At 36.4% G+C, this 27516-nt stretch overlaps 2 protein-coding genes across 4 annotated transcripts in view; both read right to left on the bottom strand.

Moving 5' to 3' along the window:
* Positions 1-108: 108 nt before the first annotated feature.
* On the bottom strand, positions 109-8391 carry si:ch211-167j9.5 (fibroblast growth factor receptor homolog 1). The gene is made up of 12 exons (XM_067365133.1): positions 8252-8391; positions 8038-8149; positions 6314-6401; positions 5958-6159; positions 5656-5794; positions 5453-5551; positions 4746-4906; positions 2720-2857; positions 2538-2649; positions 2355-2454; positions 635-734; positions 109-553 (listed from the first exon to the last, which is right to left on the bottom strand). The coding sequence occupies exons 2-12, from the start codon at positions 8081-8083 to the stop codon at positions 503-505; spliced, it is 1236 nt and encodes a 411-aa protein (XP_067221234.1). The 5' UTR covers positions 8084-8149; positions 8252-8391; the 3' UTR covers positions 109-502.
* Positions 8392-8895: 504 nt separating this feature from the next.
* Positions 8896-27516, bottom strand: part of usp32 (ubiquitin specific peptidase 32) — a 58962-nt gene continuing 40341 nt past the window's right edge. For 2 of the 3 annotated variants that reach the window (XM_067365381.1, XM_067365379.1), the window contains exons 15-34: positions 26947-27087; positions 25703-25862; positions 24498-24652; positions 22927-23008; positions 22710-22784; positions 22172-22310; positions 21187-21292; positions 20904-21077; positions 20579-20753; positions 20341-20492; positions 20141-20252; positions 19263-19459; positions 18324-18508; positions 18038-18124; positions 17823-17943; positions 17017-17208; positions 16492-16744; positions 15997-16412; positions 15814-15906; positions 8896-11081 (exon numbers count right to left, since the gene is read on the bottom strand). In XM_067365381.1, coding sequence (XP_067221482.1) covers positions 10908-11081; positions 15814-15906; positions 15997-16412; positions 16492-16744; positions 17017-17208; positions 17823-17943; positions 18038-18124; positions 18324-18508; positions 19263-19459; positions 20141-20252; positions 20341-20492; positions 20579-20753; positions 20904-21077; positions 21187-21292; positions 22172-22310; positions 22710-22784; positions 22927-23008; positions 24498-24652; positions 25703-25862; positions 26947-27087 — 3189 coding nt within the window. In that variant the 3' untranslated portion in view covers positions 8896-10907. The remainder of the gene's footprint in view (positions 11082-15813; positions 15907-15996; positions 16413-16491; positions 16745-17016; positions 17209-17822; positions 17944-18037; positions 18125-18323; positions 18509-19262; positions 19460-20140; positions 20253-20340; positions 20493-20578; positions 20754-20903; positions 21078-21186; positions 21293-22171; positions 22311-22709; positions 22785-22926; positions 23009-24497; positions 24653-25702; positions 25863-26946; positions 27088-27516) is intronic. The other variant, XM_067365382.1, reaches the window with a different exon arrangement.

Consider the following 27516-nt stretch of genomic DNA (forward strand, 5'->3'; position numbering starts at 1 on the left):
CCTAATGGCACATTGGCTCGTGGAGCGCAACCGTATAACACAATTCTAACAAAAATGACCATAGCAACTATAGTTTTACGACAAAACAGACGCTTATTTTATTGTCAATGAAATAAAACGGTCATAAATAAGCATTAGATACCACTGTCAACAAAAAAAAATGCAATGTTAAACTTATTTTATTAAATTATTTTGTGTTAATAAAGCATGTATATGACAACAAACACTGACTTTTTTAGATGCTTTTTAAAAAATATCCATGGAAACAGGAAGAATACTCTCATTTGGTCATTAGAGTTGTGTAATGTCTACCTGCTTCAAATGCTGTGCACGCACTGATCTATAGATATTATACATAGAATTAAATCCTTAAATACAAACATTGTTCAAAAAGTATGCCTGCACACAATTAAGTAGGTGTTACATTTGAACAATGATAAAACAATTGCTACAAATTTCTTGTAGTATTCAAAAGTTATTTGATGCCGTTGTGTTTTTTAGTTCACTTTTCTTCTGCATTCAAGATCCTTTGGTTGTCAACATCCACATAATCCTGCAACATATCAGATTGTATCACTTATCTGTAGGACAAAGGTAAAGAGTGAAATGTGGATCAAGGACAAATATGACTCACCCCATCACTCTCCACAATATTCTCCAGGATCTTGACAATGTCTTTAAATGAAGGTCTGGATGTGTATGGATCCAACCAGCAGTCTTGTATGATCTGTTCTCTGCATGTTAAAATAGAAATTAATCAAAAAGTTCCAAATATTGCCAGTGTCAAGGCCATTACTATGAAAGCTTGTTTCCGTAATGGAATAAAAAAAATCAAAAAAAGGTAATTGCAACTTTTTATCTCACAATTCTGACTTTTTTCTTACAATAGAGTGTTTATAAATCTGAGACTTGCAATTGCGGTATTAAAGTCAGAATTACAAGACAAACACAATTATTACTTATAAGTTTATATCTTGCAATTTCAATTATGAGATAAAAAGTCAATTTTTTTTATTTTTTATTCTGTGCTTGAAACATAATATGTCAGTAAATTGTTATGACAAAAATAAATATATATTTTAATATAACATATTTTAATATACAGTGCTGCTTGAAAGTTTGTGAACCACTTGCAGAATCTGTGAAAACGTGAAATTTTTTTAACAAAATAAGAGGGATCATACAATGCATGTTATTTTTTATTCAGTACTGTCCTGAGTAAGATTTTTTACATAAAAAATGTTTACATATGGTCCACATGACCCAAAAAAATAGCCGAATTTATAAAAACAACCCACTTTAAAGTTTATGAACACTTGATTCTTAATACTGTGTGTGGTTACCTGGATGATCTACAACTGCTTTTATGTTTTGTGATGGTCATGAGTCCCTTGTTTGTCCTGAGCAGTTAAACTGCCCAATATTCTCCAAAAAAACCCTCCAGGTCCTGCAGATCCTTCAGTTTTCCAGCATCTTTTGCGTATTTGAACCCTTTCCAGCAGTGACTGAATGATTTTGAGATCCATCTTTTCACACTGAGGACAAATGAGGGACTCAAACACAACTATTAAAAAAGGTTTGAACATTCACTGATGCTCCAGTTGGAAACAAGATGCATTGAGAGTCAGGGGTGAAAACTTTTGAACAGGATAAAGATGTCCAAATTTTTCTTTTGTTCAAATATCTTTTTTTTTTTCATGTAGTACTGCCCTTCGGAAGCAACAGAAGACACTTAAATGTTTGCCAGAAGTCAAATTAAGTACAATATTCCTTCAAATTCAAAATGTTTTCACCCCTCCGACTCTCAATGCTTTGTGTTTCCTTCTGGAGCATCAGTGAATGTTTGAACCTTTTTAATAGTTCTGTTTGAGTCCCTCAATTGTCCTCAGTGTGAAAAGATGGATCTCAAAATCATTCAGTCACTGCTGGAAAGGGTTCAAATATGCAAAAGATGATGGAAAACTGAAGAATCTGTAGGACACAGAAGATTTTTCTGAAGAACAGACCTCAGTTTAACTGCTCAGAACAAACAAGAGACTCATGAAGAACCATCACAAAACAAAAAAACAGCCGTAGATCATCAGGTAACCACACACAGTATTAAGAATCAAGGGTTCATTTTGAATGGGGTTATTTTAATAAATTCAGCTATTTTTTTGACGTGGACTTTATGTAAACATCTTTTATGTAAAATATCTTACTCAGGACAGTACTACATAAAAAATGACATGCATTTTGTATGATCCCTCCCCTTTTTTTTCTTAAAATTATTCACATTTTCACAGATTCTGCAAGTGGTTCACAAACTTTCAAGCAGCACTATATAATAATATATATTTTATATGGTCACTCACATTTCTGGACGGCAGGTGCTGGGGACAGTGTTTTTGTATCCAGCACAGACATTATACACCACTTGCTCAGATGTGTTCAGAACTGGATATGGCAAGGTGCCTATGAAATATAAAATCCAATATTTGTGATTTATTCATCAAAAATATTTGAAAAATCAACCAAATATCTCAGATATTTCTCACCAAATGACTGCATCTCCCACAGCACGATACCAAACGCCCAGACATCTCCCTTAAAGCTGTAGTAGTTGTTCCGGAAGTACTCTGGAGGGTACCAGCGCAGGGGCACGCGTTCCTATGAGGTCACAATAATATTAGCCAGATGCTCAATGAAGATGTGGGAAGAAAAGGTGCGATTAGTTCACCTTGTGCTGTTTTTTCCTGCTGCTGCGTCTGCTCCTCATGCGGGTCAAGTCCCTGGCCAGGCCAAACTCTGCTACCTTCACCTCCCATGGGAATCGGCTCACCAGAATGTTCCTTAAGGCGAGGTCACAGTGCACCACCTGAATGGTACGCAGAAAACCTCCAAAATCATTCTTTCCATTCATGTTTATGGTGTAAATATGACTTTCTATTTGTATAGACCTTATGTAGCCACGCCCATTTTCAGCGCTGCACTCATTGTGTTTCATCTTCCAGTTTGTATTTCCACAGCATGAAGGTAAGATCTTACGCATTTATGAATGAACCGCTCATTTTAAAGGCACAATATGTAATTTTTGCCACTAGAGGTTGCTTATTCAAAACAATGGCTTAGCTTGATGATGCCTTGATTTCGCGGAATCATGGGAGGTGTTGTCTTCACATCTAAAGCCGGTGGAAAAGAATCAGACGAGACTCGGGTAGAAATCATATTAATGGATGAGCTAATGTATTAACATTACTGTAGTAAGAAGCAGGGTGTTAGAGCAGAATGAGGCCGCTGGAGTGATTGCTAATGAGAGACAAGTGCGACACACGACACGGCTCGAGAGCAGAGGAGCTTTTATTATGCCGCAGACGAGCACTTCCGCTTCTTCGGATCAAGCTTATGTGGGATAACACAGCACTGTTTTATCATATTAGATACATTTGTGTGTGGAAAGTTGTTATAATGCTACGCTGTGTTCGCTCGGCGGATATTAGGCATGGTAAAATATGGTACTCGTGGTAAATCAAGAAAATTTTATTTAAACAATAAGACTTACTATGCTGAGCTATATAACAATGATAGTTTTCTGTATATGTATCCAAAGGTTGTCTAATAAAACACATAATATATTTCTACAAAATAAATCCGGAAATCGAGGGTAATGCGGGTATGATGTCATGCATAGGCGACGCACGGACATGGTCCATGTCCTGGTTAAAATGGCTTATTTCTCTGGATTTAAACATTTTGGATAATGTTAGTACAAAAGTCAACAAAATATGTAACACTGTTCTAGTGGTTTTGGGATATTCTAATCCAAAAATCTTACATATTGTGCCTTTAAAGGGTTAGTTCACACAAAAACCTAACCTCATGCCGTTCCACACCCGTAAGACCTTCGTTAATCTTCAGAACACAAATTAAGATATTTTAGTTGCAATCCGATAGCTCCGTGAGGCCTCCATAGGGAGCTATGGACACTTCCTCTCTCAAGGTTCCATAAAGGTACTAAAATCATATTTAAATCCGTTCATGTGAGTACAGTGGCTCAGTATTAATATTATAAAGCGACGAGAATATTTTTGGAGCGCCAAAAAAACAAACAAAATAACGACTTATTTAGTGATGACCGATTTCAAAACAATGCTTCAGGAAGATTCGGAGCACAAATGAATCAGTGTATCGAATCTGCTGTTCGGAGTGCCAAAGTCACGTGATTTCAGCCGTTGGCAGTTTGACCATACGCGCGATCTGAATCATGATTCGACACACTGATTCATTTATGCTCCGAATCTTCCTGAAGCAGTGTTATGAAATCGGCCATCACTATATAAGTTATTATTTAGTTATTTTTGGCGCTCCAAAAATATTATCGTCGCTTTATAATATTAATATTGAACCACTGTACTCACATGAACTGATTTAAATATGTTTTTAATACCTTTATGGATCTTGAGATAGGAAGTGTCCATTGTCCATTTCAATTAAAATATCTTAATTTGTGTTCTGAAGATTAACGATGATCTTACGGGTGTGGAACGGCATGAGGGTAAGTAAATAAATGACAGAATTTTAATTTTTGGGTGAACTAACCCTTTAAAGTCTTCTCAGTCAATATTATTTGTTATGACATCCGCTTCAAACATTACACTGCTCATGATAACTTCGTTAACTCTACAAAGTCAATCCACGCTTGTTTCTCTGGTGTATAAGGTCTACAACAGAACAGCTGTATTTATATGTGTGCTAGCTTGTGGTACCATTTTGGAGCGCAAGTGCTCCATGGCCAGGGCGATGTGGTAAGACACAATGGTGAACTGGCTCTGCAGTTCAGGGTCGGCGCTCAGTTCATCTTTGTGTTTCTGAACAAAACTGCGCAGGGTTCCGTAGCTTATGAACTCCATGATCAGCATATACGGCTCTGAGAAAACAGACACTGTTTTGGTCAAATGATAGAAACAACTATATTCGTTTAGCACAATTTCACCTAGTGTTCTTGTTCAAGTTTAAGTAATCTTGAATAATAGTAGAAGTGGAGAGGAAATGTTTGTTATATTGCATTAACGAATCTTGCTACAACAAATGTATCTTTCTATATTTTACTGTATATTTAATGCTATTTGTAAAGATTATTGTTGAAGGGGATTTTAACAAATCCCTTATTTTAAGTATTACACTTCAACATGTAAGGCATCCTGCACCATATGCTAGTTTTGATGCATCAAATCATGTGAAAAATCCTGTTACTTTTCTATTTTATGAAGCTTACAATATTTACTTGGTGGTAAAACAGACAAAAATATCATATAGACTTAGAGGCAACTTCCCCAAAATACCCTAACAACCACAAAGCAACACAAATAAACAATTATGTGCACAGGCAAAATCTAGTCTATATTTTACTGTTTAGCAACAAGGATGCATTTATGATTTATTCATAATACTGAAGTACTGCAGCATGTCTTACCCTCTACTGTGTTCCAGTCTAACAGCTGCATCACATTTTTATGATACGCCAGCTTTCTCATAATAGACACCTCATTTTCCATCTGCTTAGGTGTGATACCTGCAAATGACAGCAAATCTAAACATCTGCTGGATACTAAGGTATCCACACATTTTGGTACAAACAACTTGTTTTCAAAATGCATATTTTGAATATAGTTTTACCTTCTTTTCCAATTTTGCAAGTGACCAGCAAGTGGCCTCTACAAGTGCCCCTCATTATCCTCCCTTTGTAGAAGACTCCTTCTCTACCTGCCTTTATGAGCTGAATAAGGTTCAGGTCTGCTTTTGTGAACCGGGGAACCTGAAGATCAAATCTTCATGTTACATTGTTTGAGCACTATACGAGTCAGACAATCACATTTCAACCTTATGATGCCCTATTATTTAGATTACATTTTTCCAAAGCAGAACTCTTTGATAAATGTTTATCGAGTAAAGTATTTAAAAATAAATATGTAGTGAACCTGTAGTGGAGGCTTCCAGGGAAATCTGCAGCTGGATTTAGTTTGTTGTCTCTGTAACGGGCTCTCTGTAGTACCTTCTGGTAGTTCAGGGATATTTAGAACATTGGGAGATGGAGGAGGAGAATCTTGGGAAAGAACTCGGGGGATCACACCTGACCTCCGCTGCCTCAGATCCCGTATGGTCTTCTTCATTGACCGATACCTGAGGAGAGAAACAAACAGAGCGTTTTCAAAGCTTCATAAAAATTATACCAGATAATAATTATACTGCAATATTCATTAAAAATGTTTACTATATTAAAAATGGAAAATTGTTGAAAATGTGTGTTTATATATAAAACTGTGTTAAAATATACTTGTTTAGGCAAAGGCATCCAAGTATAATCATGAAGAAAATGGTAACACCATAGGTGCAGATTAGAACGATGTGTCCAAGATCAAGTTCTGTAAAAGGAGAATAATCTACTTCATACAGGCACATGCAATATACAGCTATACTTTTAGTATCATTTATTGAGTTTTATGTAAAATGAAAAATTTAGAAGCATGTCAACAATAAAATTTTCACCACTTTTGATAAAAAGTAGAAAATTATATAATATATTTTATAATTACATATACATATGCATATATATACACATACATATACACATATACGTGTGTGTGTGTATATATATTATATATACATATACACACATATATACATATATATATATATATATACACACATATATACATATATATATATACATATACATATGAGGAGTTTCATTGCAAAACGAGATAACTCCGTTTTTTTAATTTTTCAAAAATCTTGTTTTTTTGTTGTGCATTCCAATTAATATCAATTCAACTGCAGTTGGTTTGTTTTGATTTAAACCTTCATAACTTGAAAAATACAGCTAAGTAGCACCATAAAACAAAATAATAATATGATAACATAATAATAAACATGTTTTGACAAAAATGTTAAAAATGTGTTTTGCAACGAAACTCTTCTATACATATATATACATATATATACACAGTACTGTGCAAATGTCTTAGGCACATCAGTATTTTCACCCCCAAAAAAGGGTTTTAAGCCAGTTATTTATATCTTTTGTTGTAGTGTATCAGTAGGAAACATCAGTTTACATTTCCAAACATTCATTTTGCCATTAATTGTAATAATTCAGTGAGATTTTTGAATGCACAAGGAGTCTGACAACAGCTGGTGCTCCACACGGAGATCTGATCTCAAAAATCACTTGTGATTACATGAAGGAACAGAAAAAACTGAGACAAACAAAATCCAGAAGAACTGTGGCCGTGTCTTGAAGAAACCTTCCTGCAAAGCTACCTGAAACACTATGCACAAGTGTACTTGGACAAAAGCTGTTTTAAACACAAAGGGTGGTCACACAAAATATTGATTTGGTTAATAGAAGTTAATTGATAAATAAAATCTATTTATGAAGGTATTTTTGAAAACATCCTCACTTTACAGCATTTTTACACAAGTGCCTAAAACTCTTCACAGTACTGTAGCTTTGCAGGAAGGATTCTTCTAGCGTCTTGGAGACATTAACGCAGTTCTTCTGGATTTAGTTTGTCTCAGATTTTTTCTGTTTCTTCATGTAATCACAGACGATTTTTGATTTTTGAGATCAGATCTCCGTGTGGAGCACCAGCTGTTGTCAGACTCCTTGTGTATTCAAAAATCGTGCTGGATTATTACAATTAATGACAAAATGAATGTTTGGAAATGTAAACTGATGTTTCCTGAAGAATGATTTTTCTGAAGAACAGAGCTCAGTTTAACTGCTCAGAACAAACAAGCGACTCATGAAGAACCATCACAAAACAAAAAAAGTTATAAACGGGGTTATTTTAATAAATTCAGCAATTATGTTTTTGTCTTGTGAATTATATGTAAATATTGTTTATTTAAAAATCTTACTCAGGACATATACTAAATAAAAAGTAACATGCATTTGTACGATCTCTCTAATTTTGTTAAAATGTTTCACATTTTCAGATTTTGCAAGGGATTCGCAAACTTTCAAGCGGCACTATATATACACACACAAAAACTTACTTGACAGGTCTTGAAAATTTGCTTCGGATGAATTGTCAGTTGCCATAATTTAATCAAAAGCATCACGTTTTTTTTTTTTTTTTTTAAGTCATCTGAGAGAGATATTTCAGAACTAAAAGAGAAAAAGACACAAGACAAACATTATCATTTCACGTTTTACAGCCCTTTTAAATCGCATTAAAACTAATCTTTGATCATATTATACGCCGTATACCTTAAATGTTAACCAGGTGATGTCTCCTTGTATCTTCAAATGCAAGACCTGAAAAGCAAATGTGTAAAAGATGTTTTGTCTCCTTGTAGAAAAGACAACAGAAAGCAGGTCCCCAGGATGAACTCATTATGCAATGCAAACCATTGTCTAAACTTCTTCAGCATGAGAGCGCTACTATATGAGCATGCATGAAGACCACCGAAAAGGTGCTGTTCAGAACAATAAGCCACAATTTTTCAGCGCTTGTGGTTTAGAGCAGAGTTCTATAAGTAGCACAGTATGCAGGCCAACTCACTTCCTGACTGCAGCATGCTTTTCTCCAAATATAAAAACTGTGAAACTCTCTGCGACCCACAAAGTGATCAAAGGTGTTGAGGTGATTCTCACGAACTTAATTTGTATATTTCATTCAAGGGAAATATTCTATAGGAAAATATTCAAGTCAAGTGAGTGGAAGGGTCCAACTAAAGGTTAGGTATTTTAAATGTCAAATGTGGCTTGAATTCAAGGAAGTAGGTCTGAATGATGGCACTGGACGCTATACAGCCCAACAGAGGGAGGTGTGCGGTTTCCTCTTTGCTGTTGAAGGAAACACCTCGCATCATTCGCCGGTTAAATAAACGCAGAAGAGAACAACACGCATTTGGCTGCATTTAATTTGTTTCTTGAATAATTGTTACAGATCAACAGTATCACTCCATATACAACTACAAGTACATTTGTACAGTTCATTTTCATTGGCGTATTTACAAAACATTTATGTACATTTGTCAGTGCAATGTCAATTTTATTCTTTAAACAACACTTTACAAAATAAAGTTCATTAAATTAATACATCTCTAGCAGTTCATCAAAATTAATTTAACAAAATTAGGACTAACGACAGACAAAGACACACATCAGTAGTTGATTGCACTACTTGAAAAGAGATAATTTTGCCATTTTAATAAATTATCCCTGTATCAAAAAAAAGAAAAAAAGTGAATGTTTAAAGCATGTTTGTGGTCACTGTAACTGTAATTCACCAAACAGCCAATTTTAATTTGAGAAGAGTGATATCATTTGATTTTGGATGTTGGATATCTATTTTTTTTTTTCAACATTAAAATACCTAAAAACTGTTTACAGTCATATATCATATTTGCATTACTCATTATGGTGATTAATAATTGCCTTACAGTAAAACAGCTGTGTTTATTTCACAAACATTTCTTTTTCTGACAGGGATAAACCTTTCTTTGATGGCTAACATTTAGAATATCCATGGAAATCTGAAAAGTACAGCAGCAAAATGGGTGCGGGCGAATGATTCCCGATGATTTCCAAGGGTTTAACGTCCCCTCACAGGAGAAACTCATTCAGTTGATGAGTTGCTGAAAAATAAGAGCCATTCAATATTTCATACATCTTTTCACAGTGGTTATTAAGTTGGGCTCTCTTATCAAGAGTCACTAAAGAAATGCTACTAATAACCTGGTACACCGACGTCCAGAACCTTCAGCAGTTTAGTGAGAATGCTGTTCTCTAAAAGCAAGGGTTGTGAAATATTCTTCAGTGCTAATACTGTTCACACAACAGACCTTATTTGCTCTTGTCTAACAGTATTCAATGCTTTCCACAGATAACGTACATTATGACCATTAGAACACTTTGGCTTGGACATGTGAGAAAACAATCAGATATGTATCTGGTTGCAGTTTTTTGTCTCTGCGGTCAACAGTATTTTGTGAAGCAAAAGAAAAAAAAAAAAATACAGTGGTAACAGGAAAACATAAAAAGCTGTGCTTCTGTTGAGAGGACGTGGTTTGATCAGACTGCTAAGACTAAAGCAGTAAGCGGATGTATTTAGGCAAAGTGAACTACTGCATTAAAAAAAAAAAAAACATTGATAAAAATAAATTTATACAAAAATAAAAAAAGATACATTATTCGTCTAAAAAAAAATCAAGTCTGCAAATAACCCGCTTAAATAGATTTAAAACAAAAAACAAAAAAGCTTATGTATAATTTGGCAGCGGAGGAGTGGGAGGATATTCTATTAGGTGGTAGAAATTTTCATTTTTGGAAAGTGAATTTTGTCCATAAATTAATTTCAAATGCTGTCAGATGATATAATACTGTCATTCTAATTTTCTATGAACAATTGGCCAATAAATTGCAAAAGATGTGAGGTAGTGTATGGAAATTACTGTAGAAAAAAATCAACTATGACAACAAAACCTTTTAGGGCTCTATAATTTATACCAACACCATCTTCACCATCAGTTTCCAAATTAAAAGAATCTGTTCTGTCTGAAATTTAGCACTACATCTCTTGTTATGCAATTTTTGGATTCACCTGTGTGGGTTGGCGTGTGAAAGAGCAGTTTTGTCTGATATCAAGGGATTGGCTTACAGTTATTTGTTTGCTTGGCAACAATCACATGATCGCTACAGTTCTCTGCGATTCACTCATTCGCCCTCTCCCTCGTGTATCTGAAGTGTCAGGTACCTCAATTCGGAAAGCGCAGTCAGCGGCGGTGTTGTGCCTGTCGGCTAACTGATATTTTGTGCTTTCACAAATGATGGTCTTCGGGGCGGCTCTGCCGTTTCAGTTCTCATTGCACTGGCATACTGACAGAACCCCCTAGTGTCTATAATGTGGAAGAGCATGGCATCACTGCAGCACACAGTACTTTTTGTAGTCAGACTCAAAGTCTTCGTCCATGCTTGTGGTGTCTGCCATCTTTTTGCCCTCTGTTTTTGGCAGAAACTGCGAGTAGTCCACTCCCTGTTGCTCATAGAATAGGATGTAAGCTGAATCTGTGTCAATCTCGTCTGAGTGAACTTCCTGAAGAGGTGACAAGAAATAGTTTGTTTCAAGTATTGTTGCACAATACTTCTTGAAGGCTTGTCACAAAACCAGACATGATCAAACTTTGAATAGTCGACACTAATGCAAGGGAAATTTCAGGAATATAAATCCAATGTTGATACTATACTTATATTAAACACAATTTTCATTTCATTTAATTTTAAATAGTCTTACAAAAACATTTATTTAAATTAATTATTTCGATTTAATTAATTTCAAACAATGTTGAGCTTTTGAAAGCACCTGCCAGTCGGTGTGGAGATACCAAATTCAGTTGGTAATTGCTAAGACAGATACTGCAGGCTGTTGCGCATTTAGTATCAACACTGAAGTATTGGTACCTTTGTTTCGAAGCTTGTTTCCGCCACGGAATAAAAAATAAAAAAGGTAAGTGCAACTTTTTATCTCACAATTCTGACTGAATTGCAAGATATAAAGTCAGAATTGCGAGATATAAAGTCAGAATTGCGAGATATAAAGTCAGAATTGCGAGATATAAAGTCAGAATTGCGAGATATAAAGTCAGAATTGCGAGATATAAAGTCAGAATTGCGAAATATAAAGTCAGAATTGCGAAATATAAAGTCAGAATTGCGAGATATAAAGTCAGAATTGCGAGATATAAAGTCAGAATTGCAAGATATAAAGTCAGAATTGCAAGATATAAAGTCAGAATTGCGAGATATAAAGTCAGAACTGCGAGATATAAAGTCAGAATTGCAAAATATAAAGTCAGAATTGTGATATAAAGTCAGAATTGCGAAATATAAAGTCAGAATTGCAAGATATAAAGTCAGAATTGCGAGATATAAAGTCAGAATTGCGAGATATAAAGTCAGAATTGCGAGACAAAGTCAGAACTGCGAAATATAAAGTCAGAATTGCGAGTTATAACGTCAGAATTGCGAGTTATAACGTCAGAATTGAGAGATATAAAGTCAGAATTGGGAGTTATAAAGTCAGAATTGCGAGATATAAAGTCAGAATTGCGAGATATAAAGTCAGAATTGCGAGATATAAAGTCAGAATTGCGAGTTATAACGTCAGAATTGTGTGATATAAAGTCAGAATTGTGTGATATAAAGTCAGAATTGCGAGATATAAAGTCAGAATTGCGAGATATAAAGTCAGAATTGTGTGATATAAAGTCAGAATTGTGTGATATAAAGTCAGAATTGCGAGATATAAAGTCAGAATTGCGAGATATAAAGTCAGAATTGCGAGATATAAAGTCAGAATTGCGAGATATAAAGTCAGAATTGCGAGTTATAAAGTCAGAATTGCGAGATATAAAGTCAGAATTGTGTGATATAAAGTCAGAATTGCGAGATATAAACACAATTGCGAGATATAAAGTCAGAATTGCGAGTTATAAAGTCAGAATTGCGAGATATAAAGTCAGAATTGCGAGATATAGTCAGAATTGTGTGATATAAAGTCAGAATTGCGAGATATAAAGTCAGAATTGTGTGATATAAACACAATTGCGAGATATAAAGTCAGAATTGCGAGATATAATGTCAGAATTGCGAGTTATAAAGTCAGAATTGCGAGATATAAAGTCAGAATTGCGAGATATAAAGTTAGAATTGCGAGATATAAAGTCAGAATTGCGAGATATAAAGTCAGAACTGCGAGATATAAAGTCAGAATTGCGAGATATAAAGTCAGAATTGTGTGATATAAACACAATTGCGAGATATAAAGTCAGAATTGCGAGATATAAAGTCAGAACTGCGAGATATAAAGTCAGAACTGCGAGATATAAAGTCAGAACTGCGAGATATAAAGTCAGAACTGCGAGTTATAAAGTCAGAATTGCGAGATATAAACACAATTGCGAGATATAAAGTCAGAATTGCGAGATATAAAGTCAGAACTGCGAGATATAAAGTCAGAATTGCGAGATATAAAGTCAGAATTGCGAGACAAAGTCAGAACTGCGAAATATAAAGTCAGAATTGCGAGTTATAACGTCAGAATTGCGAGTTATAACGTCAGAATTGAGAGATATAAAGTCAGAATTGGGAGTTATAAAGTCAGAATTGCGAGATATAAAGTCAGAATTGCGAGATATAAAGTCAGAATTGCGAGATATAAAGTCAGAATTGCGAGTTATAACGTCAGAATTGTGTGATATAAAGTCAGAATTGTGTGATATAAAGTCAGAATTGCGAGATATAAAGTCAGAATTGCGAGATATAAAGTCAGAATTGTGTGATATAAAGTCAGAATTGTGTGATATAAAGTCAGAATTGTGTGATATAAAGTCAGAATTGCGAGATATAAAGTCAGAATTGCGAGATATAAAGTCAGAATTGCGAGATATAAAGTCAGAATTGCGAGTTATAAAGTCAGAATTGCGAGATATAAAGTCAGAATTGTGTGATATAAAGTCAGAATTGCGAGATATAAACACAATTGCGAGATATAAAGTCAGAATTGCGAGTTATAAAGTCAGAATTGCGAGATATAAAGTCAGAATTGCGAGATATAGTCAGAATTGTGTGATATAAAGTCAGAATTGCGAGATATAAAGTCAGAATTGTGTGATATAAACACAATTGCGAGATATAAAGTCAGAATTGCGAGATATAATGTCAGAATTGCGAGTTATAAAGTCAGAATTGCGAGATATAAAGTCAGAATTGCGAGATATAAAGTTAGAATTGCGAGATATAAAGTCAGAATTGCGAGATATAAAGTCAGAATTGCGAGATATAAAGTCAGAACTGCGAGATATAAAGTCAGAATTGTGTGATATAAACACAATTGCGAGATATAAAGTCAGAATTGCGAGATATAAAGTCAGAACTGCGAGATATAAAGTCAGAACTGCGAGATATAAAGTCAGAACTGCGAGATATAAAGTCAGAACTGCGAGTTATAAAGTCAGAATTGCGAGATATAAACACAATTGCGAGATATAAACACAATTGCGAGATATAAAGTCAGAATTGCGAGATATAAAGTCAGAACTGCGAGTTATAAAGTCAGAATTGCGAGATATAAACACAATTGCGAGATATAAACACAATTGCGAGATATAAACACAATTGCGAGATATAAAGTCAGAATTGCGAGATATAAAGTCAGAATTGCGAGATATAAAGTCAGAACTGCGAGTTATAAAGTCAGAATTGCGAGATATAAACACAATTGCGAGATATAAACACAATTGCGAGATATAAACACAATTGCGAGATATAAAGTCAGAATTGCGAGATATAAAGTCAGAATTGCGAGATATAAAGTCAGAATTGCGAGTTATAAAGTCATAATTGCGAGATATAAAGTCAGAATTGTGTGATATAAAGTCAGAATTGCGAGATATAAACACAATTGCGAGTTATAAAGTCAGAATTGCGAGATATAAAGTCAGAATTGAGAGATATAAAGTCAGAATTGCGAGATATAAAGTCAGAATTGCGAGATATAAAGTCAGAACTGCGAAATATAAAGTCAGAATTGCGAAATATAAAGTCAGAATTGTGTGATATAAAGTCAGAATTGCGAGATATAAAGTCAGAATTGTGTGATATAAACACAATTGTGAGATATTAAGTCAGAATTGCGAGTTATAAAGTCAGAATTGCGAGTTATAAAGTCAGAATTGCGAGTTATAACGTCAGAATTGTGTGATATAAAGTCAGAATTGCGAGATATAAAGTCAGAATTGTGTGATATAAACACAATTGCGAGATATAAAGTCAGAATTGTGATATAAAGTCAGAATTGCGAGATATAAAGTCAGAATTGCGAGATATAAAGTCAGAATTGCGAGATATAGTCAGAATTGTGTGATATAAAGTCAGAATTGCGAGATATAAAGTCAGAATTGTGTGATATAAACACAATTGCGAGATATAAAGTCAGAATTGCGAGATATAATGTCAGAATTGTGAGTTTTAAAGTCAGAATTGCGAGATATAAAGTCAGAATTGCGAGATATAGTTAGAATTGCGAGATATAAAGTCAGAATTGCGAGATATAAAGTCAGAACTGCGAAATATAAAGTCAGAATTGCGAGATATAAAGTCAGAATTGTGTGCTATAAAGTCAGAATTGCGAGATATAAAGTCAGAATTGTGTGATATAAACACAATTGCGAGATATAAAGTCAGAATTGCAAGATATAAAGTCAGAATTGCGAGATATAAAGTCAGAACTGCGAGATATAAAGTCAGAACTGCGAAATATAAAGTCAGAATTGCGAGATATAAAGTCAGAACTGCGAGTTATAAAGTCAGAATTGTGACCTATAAAGTCAGTATTGTGAGATATAAAGTCAGAATGGCGAGATATAAAGTCAGGATTATGTGATATAAAGTATATATATAAAGAAAAAGTTGGTCTTTCCCCCCCCCTCAGAATTGGACTTTATAACTAACAATTGCAAGTTTATATCTTGCAATTCTGACTTGATAACGCGCAACTGCAACTTTATATCACGCAATTCTGACTTTATAATATGCAACTGTGACTTTATTTCATGCAATTCTGAGAAAAATAAATCCGAATTGTGAAATAAGTCACAATTATCCTTTTTTTTTTTTATTCCATGGCAGAAACAAGCTTCCATACTTTGGACATCTATTTCATTGTTCAAGAATTTTCCATCTTTGCAGAAATATCTCTGTGCCAGCAAGAGTGTCAAATAATGGAAAACATCTGAGATGTCAAAGAATAAACAGAGCTGGGATCTTACCTTGCAGCTGCTGTCATTGTAACAGTACCATTTTTCATTGGGGTTTTTAGCATAAGTCACATAGTGCCCCCCTCCCATTATTCCTGAATGGCACTGAAAGAAAAAAATAATCAAGATGTCAGAGAGAGGCTGTTTACAAAAGGAATCATTACACAGTTAAACATCTAGATGTGAATCACTTACTGAGATTGCATATAAATTGTACAAGGGCTCCAGGAAGATGTCATTTCTTTGGTGAGGGGTGTCCAGGTCTGCGCTGACCTCTGTGTGTCCATTACTCTGACTGCTGTCTTGTCCCAGTCCATTCACCATAATGACATCGCAGTCGTTGCTTGAGGCGTCCAGTGACCAGGTGTCTTGCGCATTCGTATCAGATGGAATCTGATTCTCCCCGTCTGTCATTGTGCCATGTTCTGGCTCTGTCTCGCTCTCCTTGCTACAGGCATCCAGGTTTTCTTTGCTGTTGCAGAGTCGATGTCTACTGCCCAGCTGGGGAAGACGCAGACGCCCCTGTTTCCGTCCCGTACTCTTAGGGCTGCCACCAGGGCTGCTGTTTCTGCTCAATGGGCTGCCCACCCTCCTGATGGAACACGGGGTGCCTGAAACAACAAAGCAATAGTTAGAGAATCTCACGTAGTGTTGAATTAAAAGGTCTGTAAATAAAGAAGAGAGACAGACCTCTGCCAGAGGTGGGAGGACTGGCCACAGTAGTAGTGGAGATGGAGGACATAGAGGAGTCTCCTCTCTCCAGCCTCTGAAGCTCCTCTACTAGGCATTCGCTCTGGAGGCTCTGCAAGCTGCCCATGCTCTGAGTTACCTCCCGCGGGGCCAGGAACGCACTGGGGTCAAAGCTCTCGCGTGGAAACTTCACAATCTTCTGAGACTTAATCCACCGACCATTGACAAACTGGAAGCGTTTCAAATGAACAATCTGAAGTTGGACATAGAAAAAAAATGTTATAAAAACATTGTAACCAAAATACAAATGTTATAATGAGCAACTTCCAATGATAACTCAAGTTTTTGTAATAAAAATATGGACTTTCATGACACTAAAGAACAAAAATTTTATTTATGTTATACAGCATGCTAAATTTCGCTTCTTTACCTCAAAAGAAATAGTATAATTTATCAGATCAAATATGCTTCTTTAAAAAAGAAAAAAAAAAATCAGAGGATTAGGAAACGGAAATAATTTCTGACCAGTACGGGAGGCAGCCTCCAGAGGTCCAGCTTCTTGGTGGCCAGGCGGTGGGTCTTACACTTGGAGCAGTAATAGAGCTCATCCTCCCCTAACTCTTCTTCACTGGTGAAGGCTTTCAGACAGCTATCCAGACTGATGGGCTCTGCCTGAGCACGCCGACTCTGCTCAACACTGGGATGCTCTTCCACTATCTGCTCCACATAAACATTAGCCATTAATTACTTGACAGATACAGTAACAAAATAACTACTCAAAAACACCAAGAGCTTTGGACTTGTTTAAAAGATTTAGAATTACACAACCAGAATGCAAGTGCATTTGAAGGCATTTCTTTTTATTTGCAGACTCCATGTAAGTTATAAAAAGGTCAGTTCTGGTCTATAATGCACCATAAAAGTAGTGCAAAAACCATGGGATTTCATTTTGTTATCTCCAAATTTTAAACAACTGATTTACTATGACTCTGCAGTAGCTTATTAATTCAGAAGGTGTCTTTTGCAAGTAGTAAATGATAGATAATAATTAGCAGTTCACGGCTTATCAGGAGTTCTTGCTTGAGGTAAAATAGAGGCAGCCGACCCAAAAAACAATTAATCATACAATATGATTTTAATGGATTTCTCTGCTGTGATGTGAGATGGAAGCAAATCTCTTGACAGGGAATGACAGCACTGGCAGAGTAATCATTATGTGAACATCAAGTCCTGCAGGATGCAGTATAGACTTGTCACACAGCAACAAACCACTGACTGAAGTACTGAATATGCTGCTTTTATGCTGCTTTGAACATCTTTAAAGCACTCACTCTTTCCTGAGAGGTCTGGTAGCGAAGGTGCAGGGCGGTGGGGTCCCAGTCTACAGCAATGTACGCATTCCCCAAAGATGCTCTGTCTTCATTACAGTCCACTGTGCAACCTCTGCAGAACCTGGCAAAGTCACGAACAACCCTTGTCAGTCACGGCAACCCACACTGCAGTGTGAGATATGTGCATGCACAACCGCTGAACTTAAATGCCTTACCTGTACCATGGACACCAGGCACAGGAATTACCATCTTTCTGCACCACCCGCAGAGTGAAGGGGTATTGGTAGCCCATACTGTCATCACTGGAAGAGAGCATGACATGTCACATAACAGAGCAAATGAACTCTACCTTACAGATGTACACAGGGGCCTTGGTGAGCATTAGAGACTCCTTTTTGAAAAACATAAAAAAAATCTTGACGACCCCAAACTTTTGACTGGTTTGACAAACATCCAAACTAATCATCAAAATGATCGCTGTGAGCAGTAGATGCCACTGACCAGTCTTGAGCGTGGTTGCTGGCTTCCTGTGGGGGCAGAGGGCTGGCAAGTCTGGACACTTGGATCCACACGGCATCATACAGATCCTTTTTACTCGTATGCACAGTGCACGGCACAATAAGCGGCATACCAAACAGACTGGGCCTGTTCTTCTGAGAGGACAGGAAGTACAGCTCTGTCCGCATCTGAGGAGAAAGACCGGACACTTAGGATGCTTTTGACCATCATGTTAAAGGGGTAGTTTACCCAAAAATGAAAAAATTGTCAGAAATTTCTCACCCTCATGTCAAACCTGTTGGACTTTCATTCATCTTCGAAACACAAATGAAGATATTTTAATGAAATCTGAGAGATTTCTGTCCCTCCATTGACAGTCCATGCAACTACCACTTTGATGCTTCAAAAAGTTCATAAAGAGATCGTAAAACTAATCCATATGAATTGCTTTTCTGAAGAGACTGGATCACTTTATATGATGACATTTTGAATTCAGGCTTTTATTCACATATAAACATTGATCAGCGAACATAAACAGAAGCTCAACCGCACTTGCTTGACGCATGATAACAAACCTCATTGGTTCTTGCGGAAGCTCAAACATGCAGCGTAACACATTAAAATGAATCTCATTGGTTCTCACACGTCAAGCAAACATATTTGAGCTTACGTTTACCATAACTGATGTGTGCATTGATAAGTTTTTAATATGTGAAAAAGCCTACATTAAATCATATAAAGTGGTAGTGGTATTTGCATGGACTGTTAATGGAGGGACAGAAATCTCTCAGATTTCATTAAAATATTTTCATCTGTGTTTCGAAGATGACCTAAAGTCTTATAGGTTTGGAACGACATGAGATTGAATAATTGATGGCAATTTTTCTTTTTCGGGTGAACTAACACTTTAAGTTAAAAAGTTAATATGAAGTGAATACTCACCATCTTTCTGTGCATGGCAATGATGTAGCCAATGAAGGGGCTCTCTTGGACCAGCACAGTGTGGCCATTAGGGATACCATTGGCAAGGGGCTTCTCGGGGGTGCAGGGGACCACTGTGCTGGGCATGCCATTGGGAATCAGGCCAGACTTTCCAGTGTGATTGTTTCCTGCTGTCCCATTGGCTATAGGTGCTTTTTCTTAAAAGAAAAAAACTTGAGTCCATGTGTGCTTTCTTTGGACAACAAGACAACAAGTAAACAGTTGCAAAATCACTAAAGATGCAACTGGAAACATTGCAAATGATAAAAGCAGAATTCAAAATGTAACAACGAAGAAACTGATCCACACAGTAGGGGGGAGCTGTGATGCAAATGGTTGTCATGTCCATGTCATATTACAGCCGTTCTTTGATGTAGGTTAAGTCCATTTCTGTCAGAGTTACAGCAGCACACGAAACACTGTCATGTTAACATGATACTTGCAAATCCTGTCTTTGCCACGGTAACGATTTTCACGGTAACGCACACCGTGATTCATCTTGAAATCATATGATTCGATTTATGTCTTCTGATTGGTTCTGTAGACTTAGAGGCTTTTGCTGACAAAGGGAAGTGGCCAACAAACCGGTATTTCTGAACGGGCTGACTCTGAGGCTGGGGTTTAGTGGATTTGAAACAAAAGTATTTGATGAACTTATACTATGTGCGGAGAGCATTCGTTCAATATCGTTATCTCATTTTCGATGGAGGTGGCGTTTAGCTACTTTTGCATCTAAAGTGTATATATATACATATGGGTCAATGGCAAATATGGGTATTCATGATAAGCAAAATTTCTCTTTTAAGGACAGAGAGAAAGAAGAAATCATTCCTCGTTACCTGTTTGCACTGGAGAGGTGACCGAGGTGGGTGAGCCAGGCACAGGGATTTCAAATGCACAGAGGAAGCAGTTCACAGAGTGTCGCACCTTCTGGTTGTCCTGAGGAAAGTTCTAGATCAAAGAGAAGCATTTATTTAAAAGCCAGGCCACTTAGATTGTGTCTGCAACCACAGTGTCTGTTATGGTAAGTTGAGCTAACCTTGATGTTGGACGTGTGAACCTCAGCCAGTAGGATCTGCTCAGGTTTCAGGCTGCACAGCTCACTTAGCTGTTTCTTCAGGCCCATATATTTCTCATCCATGTTGAGACGGAGCCCGTACCGGACCGGAGTAGAGCCGTCAAGTTTGATAACTGCAAATCAAAAAAACTTTTATGTGAGACTGGCGTATCTGGCTGATGGATTTTAAAGTGTTTGTTTTCTCTCTACTTGACTTCACCTGTGATTTCTAAGTGCATGGAGCTGTCCATGGGCAGCGGCAGCGATAAGAAGTTAAAGGGGTCGAAGCGGGCACTGATGTGGCCACAGGTCTTGCACTTCACCTGGGACCTGAGCTGCCCATGGAAGAGGTCCACCACAATTGAACGATTTCTCCGCAAATGGTTTTCCCAGGCCTGTGAAAGAGAAACACGCAGATGTCCTCAGGGTGAAGAAACAACTTTTCATTTGCGCATCATCAGTGTGCCCATTTAGGTTCGTTTAGGAGTGCTGAGCTGATGTGTTGAGTCTAGCAGGGGCTGAAAAACGGGAGTTTTGACACTGACCTCTGTGGCCACTTCATGATCTGGCCGTCCATCACTATCCTTAAGCTCCACGTACGGCTTCTCATGCACACGATTCAAGTCTTCATGAAGCCCATCCAAGAGGAAGGCCAAGAGCTCCTGGGAGTCTTGCTGCTGGAAGCCGTTGAATCTTGGAGCATACTTTGCTATCGTCCACTACAAAAAAAGTAAAAAAAAAAAAAAAATAAATAAATAAAAAATATGGCATAAGAAAGATAAACATTTGGGTTTGATGCTCATAATTTCAGAGATGTTAACAACCTACCCTGAGTTTTAGAGGTGCAATGTTCTTCTGGGTGCCACTCCAGAGTTCCTGTACCAAATCACCATAGCATTTGGCCATGTGACCACGCATTCCTATCGGATTGGTTCTGTCAAGGCAAGACAGCTCATTGGTCAAGGGGTATGACAGATGATTGTGACCCATACAAAAGTTTCCTACTTTTTTTCACTTTTCCTTCAAGTATAAATGTGCATCACATTAGTGGAATTTTGGAATTTTTTGGGCAAAAGAGGTCCGTTGTCCATTGTTAAAGGGTTAGTTCACCCAAAATTTCTGTCACTAAGTACTCACTATCATGTTATAAAACCCATCTTTGGAACACAAATTAAGATGTTTTTGATGAAATCAGAGAGGTTTCTGATCCTCAAGAGAAAGCAACGCAATTACCACATTCAAAGTCCAGAAAAGTAGTAAAGACATCGTTAAAACTGTCCAGTGGTTCAACCTCAGTGTTATGAAGTGACGAGAATACATTTTGTGCACAAAAACAAAACTTGATGAATAAAGTTATTTTTGTTTTTGTGCACAAAAAGTATTCTTGTTGCTTCATAACATTAAGGTTGAACCACTGCAGTCACGTTGACTGCTTTAATGATGTCTTTACTACCTTTCTGGACCTTGAATGTGGTAATTAAGTTGCTTTCTCTTGGGGATCAAAAACTTCTCAGATTACCTAATGAAAGAAATGCCATTTTTGGGTGAACTAACCCTTTAATGTTGTAGCGATGCATCAAGCACTCCTCACACATAAGTCAATTTCTGTTGGTCAACGTGGCATCACTAATTCAAACATGAGCAAAATCTCCATAGGGAACATTTTTGCCCTCATGTTAAACTCCTGATCATGTGGATTCCATATTGGATGATTGGATGGATTTCACCCGCAAAACAGTATATGTGAATGCATCTTAACTTTGTAGTTACAAGTGATTTTGGTATTAAAAAGGCATTGGCCACATTTTCTTACCTGTTAAGCTCATAAAGGTGTCGACCTGAGATGAAGTACTCAGTGAGGGGCTTGGTATTGCTTACACACTGAATACTAGAGTTCATGAAGCATGTGTTACCCAGGTTACTCAAACCTGTGGCGCCTTTCTCAGTAGGAACTGCAAGAAAAATGGGACAAAATTTATAAGAGAGACTGAAGTTTTGGACTTCACAGGCACAACCACTTAAGTACTATCGCCATGAAGTTCAATTACTCAGTATTTCATATAGTTCGACGCCAACAGTGAGTCTTTAAATGTCAAAGCTGATGTCTATCTTGATATGGCTTTTATATTGCTTTGTTATGTAATTACTTCTTGGACTCTTGCTGCTTTTGTTCCTGTGTTAATAATCTATTTGATATGTGCTTTGATACAAGAAACCGGACTAAAGAATTGTATTATAGTGCCATCTAGGTAAGGTCAAACTCAGATAAACATTCTGGCATTTGTAGATGGTTTGGCCAGCCTCCAATTTGCATAGATTTTTCCAACACTCTCCAAAAACTCTGACATTACCTTTGTGTCTGTCGATTTTGCTGCTGTTTGCAATGAAAGACATTTCCTCTGGCCAGCTCATATCTTTGTTTCGAACTGGAGAAAGGGAAAGATATCTTAATAATTTTTCCTTTTCCATCAGTACGGTCATGCATGCTTTGCAATTTAATCCACACTGCTCAGCAAATGTGAAATGAGATAAAAATTTAATTAGGACAGATAAATGTCACAGACATACCCTCAATGACTAAGTGCTGTTCATCTTGAATTTTCAAACTTTCTAAAGTGTGATCTTCATCGTCCAGGAGAGTGAGGTAATTCTGATAAAAGACAACATAAAACAAGAAACATTTATATTTATGTTTTAAATGAATTCCCCCATTCATTCTCAGTTATACAGTATAAATGTATGTAGCATGAATTATTATGGGAAATAAAATAATTCAGCCTTGGTGAGCATTGGAGACTTCTTTAAAAATAAATAAATACAACATTTTAGTGTCTACTTTTGAACTTTAGTGTGCATACCATTCCTAATCACTGATGTAATTAACATTTTACCGATTTCAAATTTACAGTCTTTCTCTTCCAGAAAAATTAACAAAAATATTGATGACTCATCCTGCACTACACATTTTTGCTCAATCAAATGCTGTCTAGAATTAGAATGCTCCTCCCCCTAAAACCAGTATCAAGGGCATGCAGTGGTCTTCTGAAATGAGGCAAAGTCCTCAGTTTTTTTTAAATAAATCATGTAAATTTCTCTCAGTTTGTCCAGTTAAATAAACTTTAAATAAAAAAGAAAAAAATAAATGAAAAAGAAACCAATTATACTTCTATTTGGTATTTTTACATTAACAATGTTATTAATGTTCTAATTATTAAAACCAAGTATAAATCTCATCAAGCTAGTTTTTTAAGCATATTACATTTATTCCAAAATAACTTAAAGCAGTAATAATTTAAACAATATATTTTATTTGTAAACTGATTTTCAGCCGTTCTTTTTAATAGTCAACTTATTTTCAGATTATCAGTCATCAAGCTAGGTAAACACTGGTCACAGACACTCATCATGTTTTCAGGCCATTTCAAGTTTGATTTTGATGTGATAATGTTGTGATATCCAAGTGGGTGGGTTGTTTACTTTTAAGTTATTAGTCTTTCCATTAACACCATCATTTTGTTCATTCAGACTGATTCACAAACGCAGAACACGCACGATAACAAGAGGCTGGATTTGCCACATGAACCAGTCACTGTCTCCTTTCATGTGACTTTCCCCCATTCATTCTCAACTACCCCCCACCAAACCCACCGCACACTTTGGAAGGTCTTAAAACTCAATGGGCTAAATTTACCCGCTGGTGTCGTTGTTGGACAGTGTTACTTCAGAAAAAAAATGTTAATTTATACACTTTTTAATGTCACATTTTGTAATATTTGCAATGTTTTATTTTTGTAATATGGATTATTTTCTCATTCAACATTTTGAGGCACTGCTTCCCTTACCTCCTTGAAGAAAACACTGAATAGAATGTAACAAATCACAGTTAAAAACTGTAATGTAAAGCCAGCCTATTGGCTTTTTACAAAAAAAAGAGACAATCTTTTGTGATGCCTCACCTAAACAACCAGTTTCAATAGGAAATATGTGAACACAGGACTTTTGCATTTTGAAGCATTTCCTCACAGTTCACTGCTGTGAGGTGACATCTGTATTTTTATAATGAGTACAGATTTGCATATGAATGTCTTTGATCAGTGTTTAACATTCTTTTATTCAGTATCTGTTAAAGAGGTCCCCACCTCACTGTTGTAGAGCCAGAGGCGCATGTCCTCTTCTTTGATGCGTAACCTCTGGGACAGGTACTCATGAATGTCTTTAATGGTGCCCATCCTGCTGAAACAGCCTGTGTATGCCAGCACTCGTTTCAGAGGGGCATTTGGAGAAGGAACATTTCCTGTGTTGGGAACAAAGCAGCCTTTAGCATTCTCTGTCACAAGAAAAAATTTTTTTTTTAAATACAACCTTTTAGAGCATTTCCACCCTGCTGTGTTGTTATATATTCAAAAATGAACTTTAAAGAAATCATGGAGAATGTAAACTTAATTTAAGTTACTATGCAAAATTAGTAAAGTAATACTTTTACAGTTTCATTTTAATGATGAGAAATGTGAAGATCCAGTCAATTCCATCAATATACCCTAGCATGCATGCCATTAAATCAACCAATCACAAGGAGCACACAGATCAATATATAACGCATAAACAGCACCAATACCTGATTGACAGACTGAGGATTAGTTGTAAGATAGCAGCAAGAAAGGGCAAAGATCATTTTCAAAGGGAACATTCATCAATTCATTAGTCTGGGTGATTTTGAAAAAAAAAAAAAAAAAAAAAACAAGCCAAATGATTTTAATTAGTCCAGTCTTGTGAAAAAATAAAATAAAAATGCATATAAGATTCATACGGCAATTACTGATTTCATAGGAGACACAATTATTTGAGACAAAAAAATAATTAAAAAATTGGTATGATTGCAAAGCAAACCATTACAGGAAATCAGCCAGAGAGCGCTCATCTTTACCCACACCAAACAGTCTTCTGAGCCAGACAGCCATGACTGAGTGAAATACAATATTTCTAGTCTCGCAAACTTAAATATCTGGATGTATTTTGTGCATGTATTCAACATGGTTTTATAGCTGTCATGGATTGTGAGCAAAATGTAGCATTTAACAAAATATATAAAATATTTAATATAATAAATATAATTTTATATATTTTATTTAAAATGAATATGTTTGCTTCTGTTCTTTATTTTTATTTTATTTTCTATTCTAGGCCGAACTCAGAAGATGACTGGGTGTTGGCAACAGGTTTTGGCTCTTTAGTAATCCAGACAGGTCGTTTTGCTGAGACCGAGCTGGGTGCATTTTAGGAGATTAGAGAAACTGGTCAAGGCGGAGGTGGAGGGAGCCTCTCTCTTGCTGCAGGCTTACGTTACCTCGGGGCATATGTGGAGGGAACATTCGCAGGCTGCTCATACCCATATTGACCCAGATGTTAGACTGAGGGCTGCGTGTGGCCGGTTGCTGTCGCAGGAACAGAAGGTAGCGGGGGAAGAGCTCTAGTTCTGGTTGAGCCGTGACTGTAGACATGATGACCTGAAGGAAGAACAAAAGATACAGCATAAGCATAAACTGAATGAGAAGTTCACAGGCTAGATTAAGATGAACATTATTTGAGATCTTAAAGCTCTTTTCATGGTCATTCAATGTTTTTAATCCCTAATGCATACAAAAAAGTTTAATTTATGCATGAAATGGATATCATCACCAAAATCAAAAACAAATTTTGAAAAATAATATTTGAAGAGGGGTCCTTTTAAGGTACGCTACCAAAATCATTAAAAGAATATTTGTAATGACATTTAGTTTATAATTTTACTGCTGTCAAAAAAAAAGAAATCTGAACTATATTTTTATGGGGGAAGAATGATATAGTTCAAAAAATGATTTTAAAAGGGCAGATCATCATTCAAATGGTGTGTCATCTAAATTATTTTTAAATCACCTCCAGAATGTCACCAGAAAAATCACCTTTTCACTGTTTATTTGATGACATCTCTTCATTATTAACCATTTTAAGTAGCCAGCCAGCTTCTGTGGCTATTTTCATGGCGAGAAAATTTATGATAAAACTATAATCAGGTTTTTATCTACTTTTGCTAAAAACTCTAAAACTGTATTTGGTTTAACATTGTTTAAAATTTCTTCAAGCGTATTAATAAAGTAAAAAGGTTTCTCACAGTGTTAAAACCAGCACAATCTAAAAAAAACATGCTTCAGGAATAAAGGGTTTTGACAGAAAGAACATGTTGGTGGATCTTCTTCTACTATTAAAAACATGTGTGTTATATCCTGGAATGGCCTATTCGGCCATTAAACAATTTGGTCCCATCGTTAACATTTTAAGGCCATCTAATATGAATCATGTGCTAGCAAAGTGAAGAAAATGAGTGTGATACCCAGAGCCAACATTGTCCAACAGAGGGTGAGATCAAAATAGCCAAGCATAATCTGCATTCAGAAAACAGGCTTAGTAATATCTGACACAGTTCATGTGACACCTCATGTCACATCATCAAGACCATTGTGTGCCAAAGCAAAAAAGCCAGAGCAACTATAATTCATTGAAGCACAAATTAAATCGCATGGTGGCACCTCTGACAAGACATGGAATACATACCGGTCGGGGGAGGCTGAGGTTGGCCCCATACCAGTGATAAAGTGCCCTCCATACTGGCTCTGGCACAGTTTCAAAGTCCCGGCTAGCCAACAGCTGTTGGGACTTCTTCAGCCGTCCTCCTTCCATAGTCAGCGTGGGCGCCTGGACAAAACAGAGTCACACACTCAAAGCGAGTTCATATTGACAGCAATTTGCAATGACAAATTGTAGCAACTAGGTGTATAAATCACAGGTGGTGGAAGCGTCCTTCACCCTGCTCTTCTCTCATTGACTGAGAATGGGAGGTTGGATGAAGGGGCGGACAGGACTAAAAAGGTCCCTTTTTCACTTTACTGCTGCAATGTATTGTGTTGAGTAAAGAGTCTAATAATATGGGACGTTATATTACTACATAACAGCAATTGTGTTTGTGACAAGACATTACTGAAGCAAGCAGTTTCATACAAAATGCTTTTAGCTTCACATAAAGGCATTCATTTTCTAGAACACAAATGTTACAGACCATTTATCACAGAATTAATTTGTTCTAGGTGATTTTAATTTCAAAAATGGCACTTTAATGTAGTTTTG

This window comes from Chanodichthys erythropterus, chromosome 17, assembly GCF_024489055.1.
Source record: "Chanodichthys erythropterus isolate Z2021 chromosome 17, ASM2448905v1, whole genome shotgun sequence".
NCBI classification, from domain to species: Eukaryota; Metazoa; Chordata; class Actinopteri; order Cypriniformes; family Xenocyprididae; genus Chanodichthys; species Chanodichthys erythropterus.

Excerpts from the sequence above, each read along its gene's own strand:
- si:ch211-167j9.5 (XM_067365133.1), bottom strand. The coding sequence starts at position 8,083 with ATGGCAACTGACAATTCATCCGAAGCAAATTTTCAAGACCTGTCAA. Across the intron at positions 6,160-6,313 it reads GGATGCCTTTGCCTAAACAA|GTATCGGTCAATGAAGAAGA; the intron begins GTATATTTTAAC and ends TTCTCTCCTCAG. Across the intron at positions 5,552-5,655 it reads TTGCAAAATTGGAAAAGAAG|GTATCACACCTAAGCAGATG; the intron begins GTAAAACTATAT and ends TGTCATTTGCAG.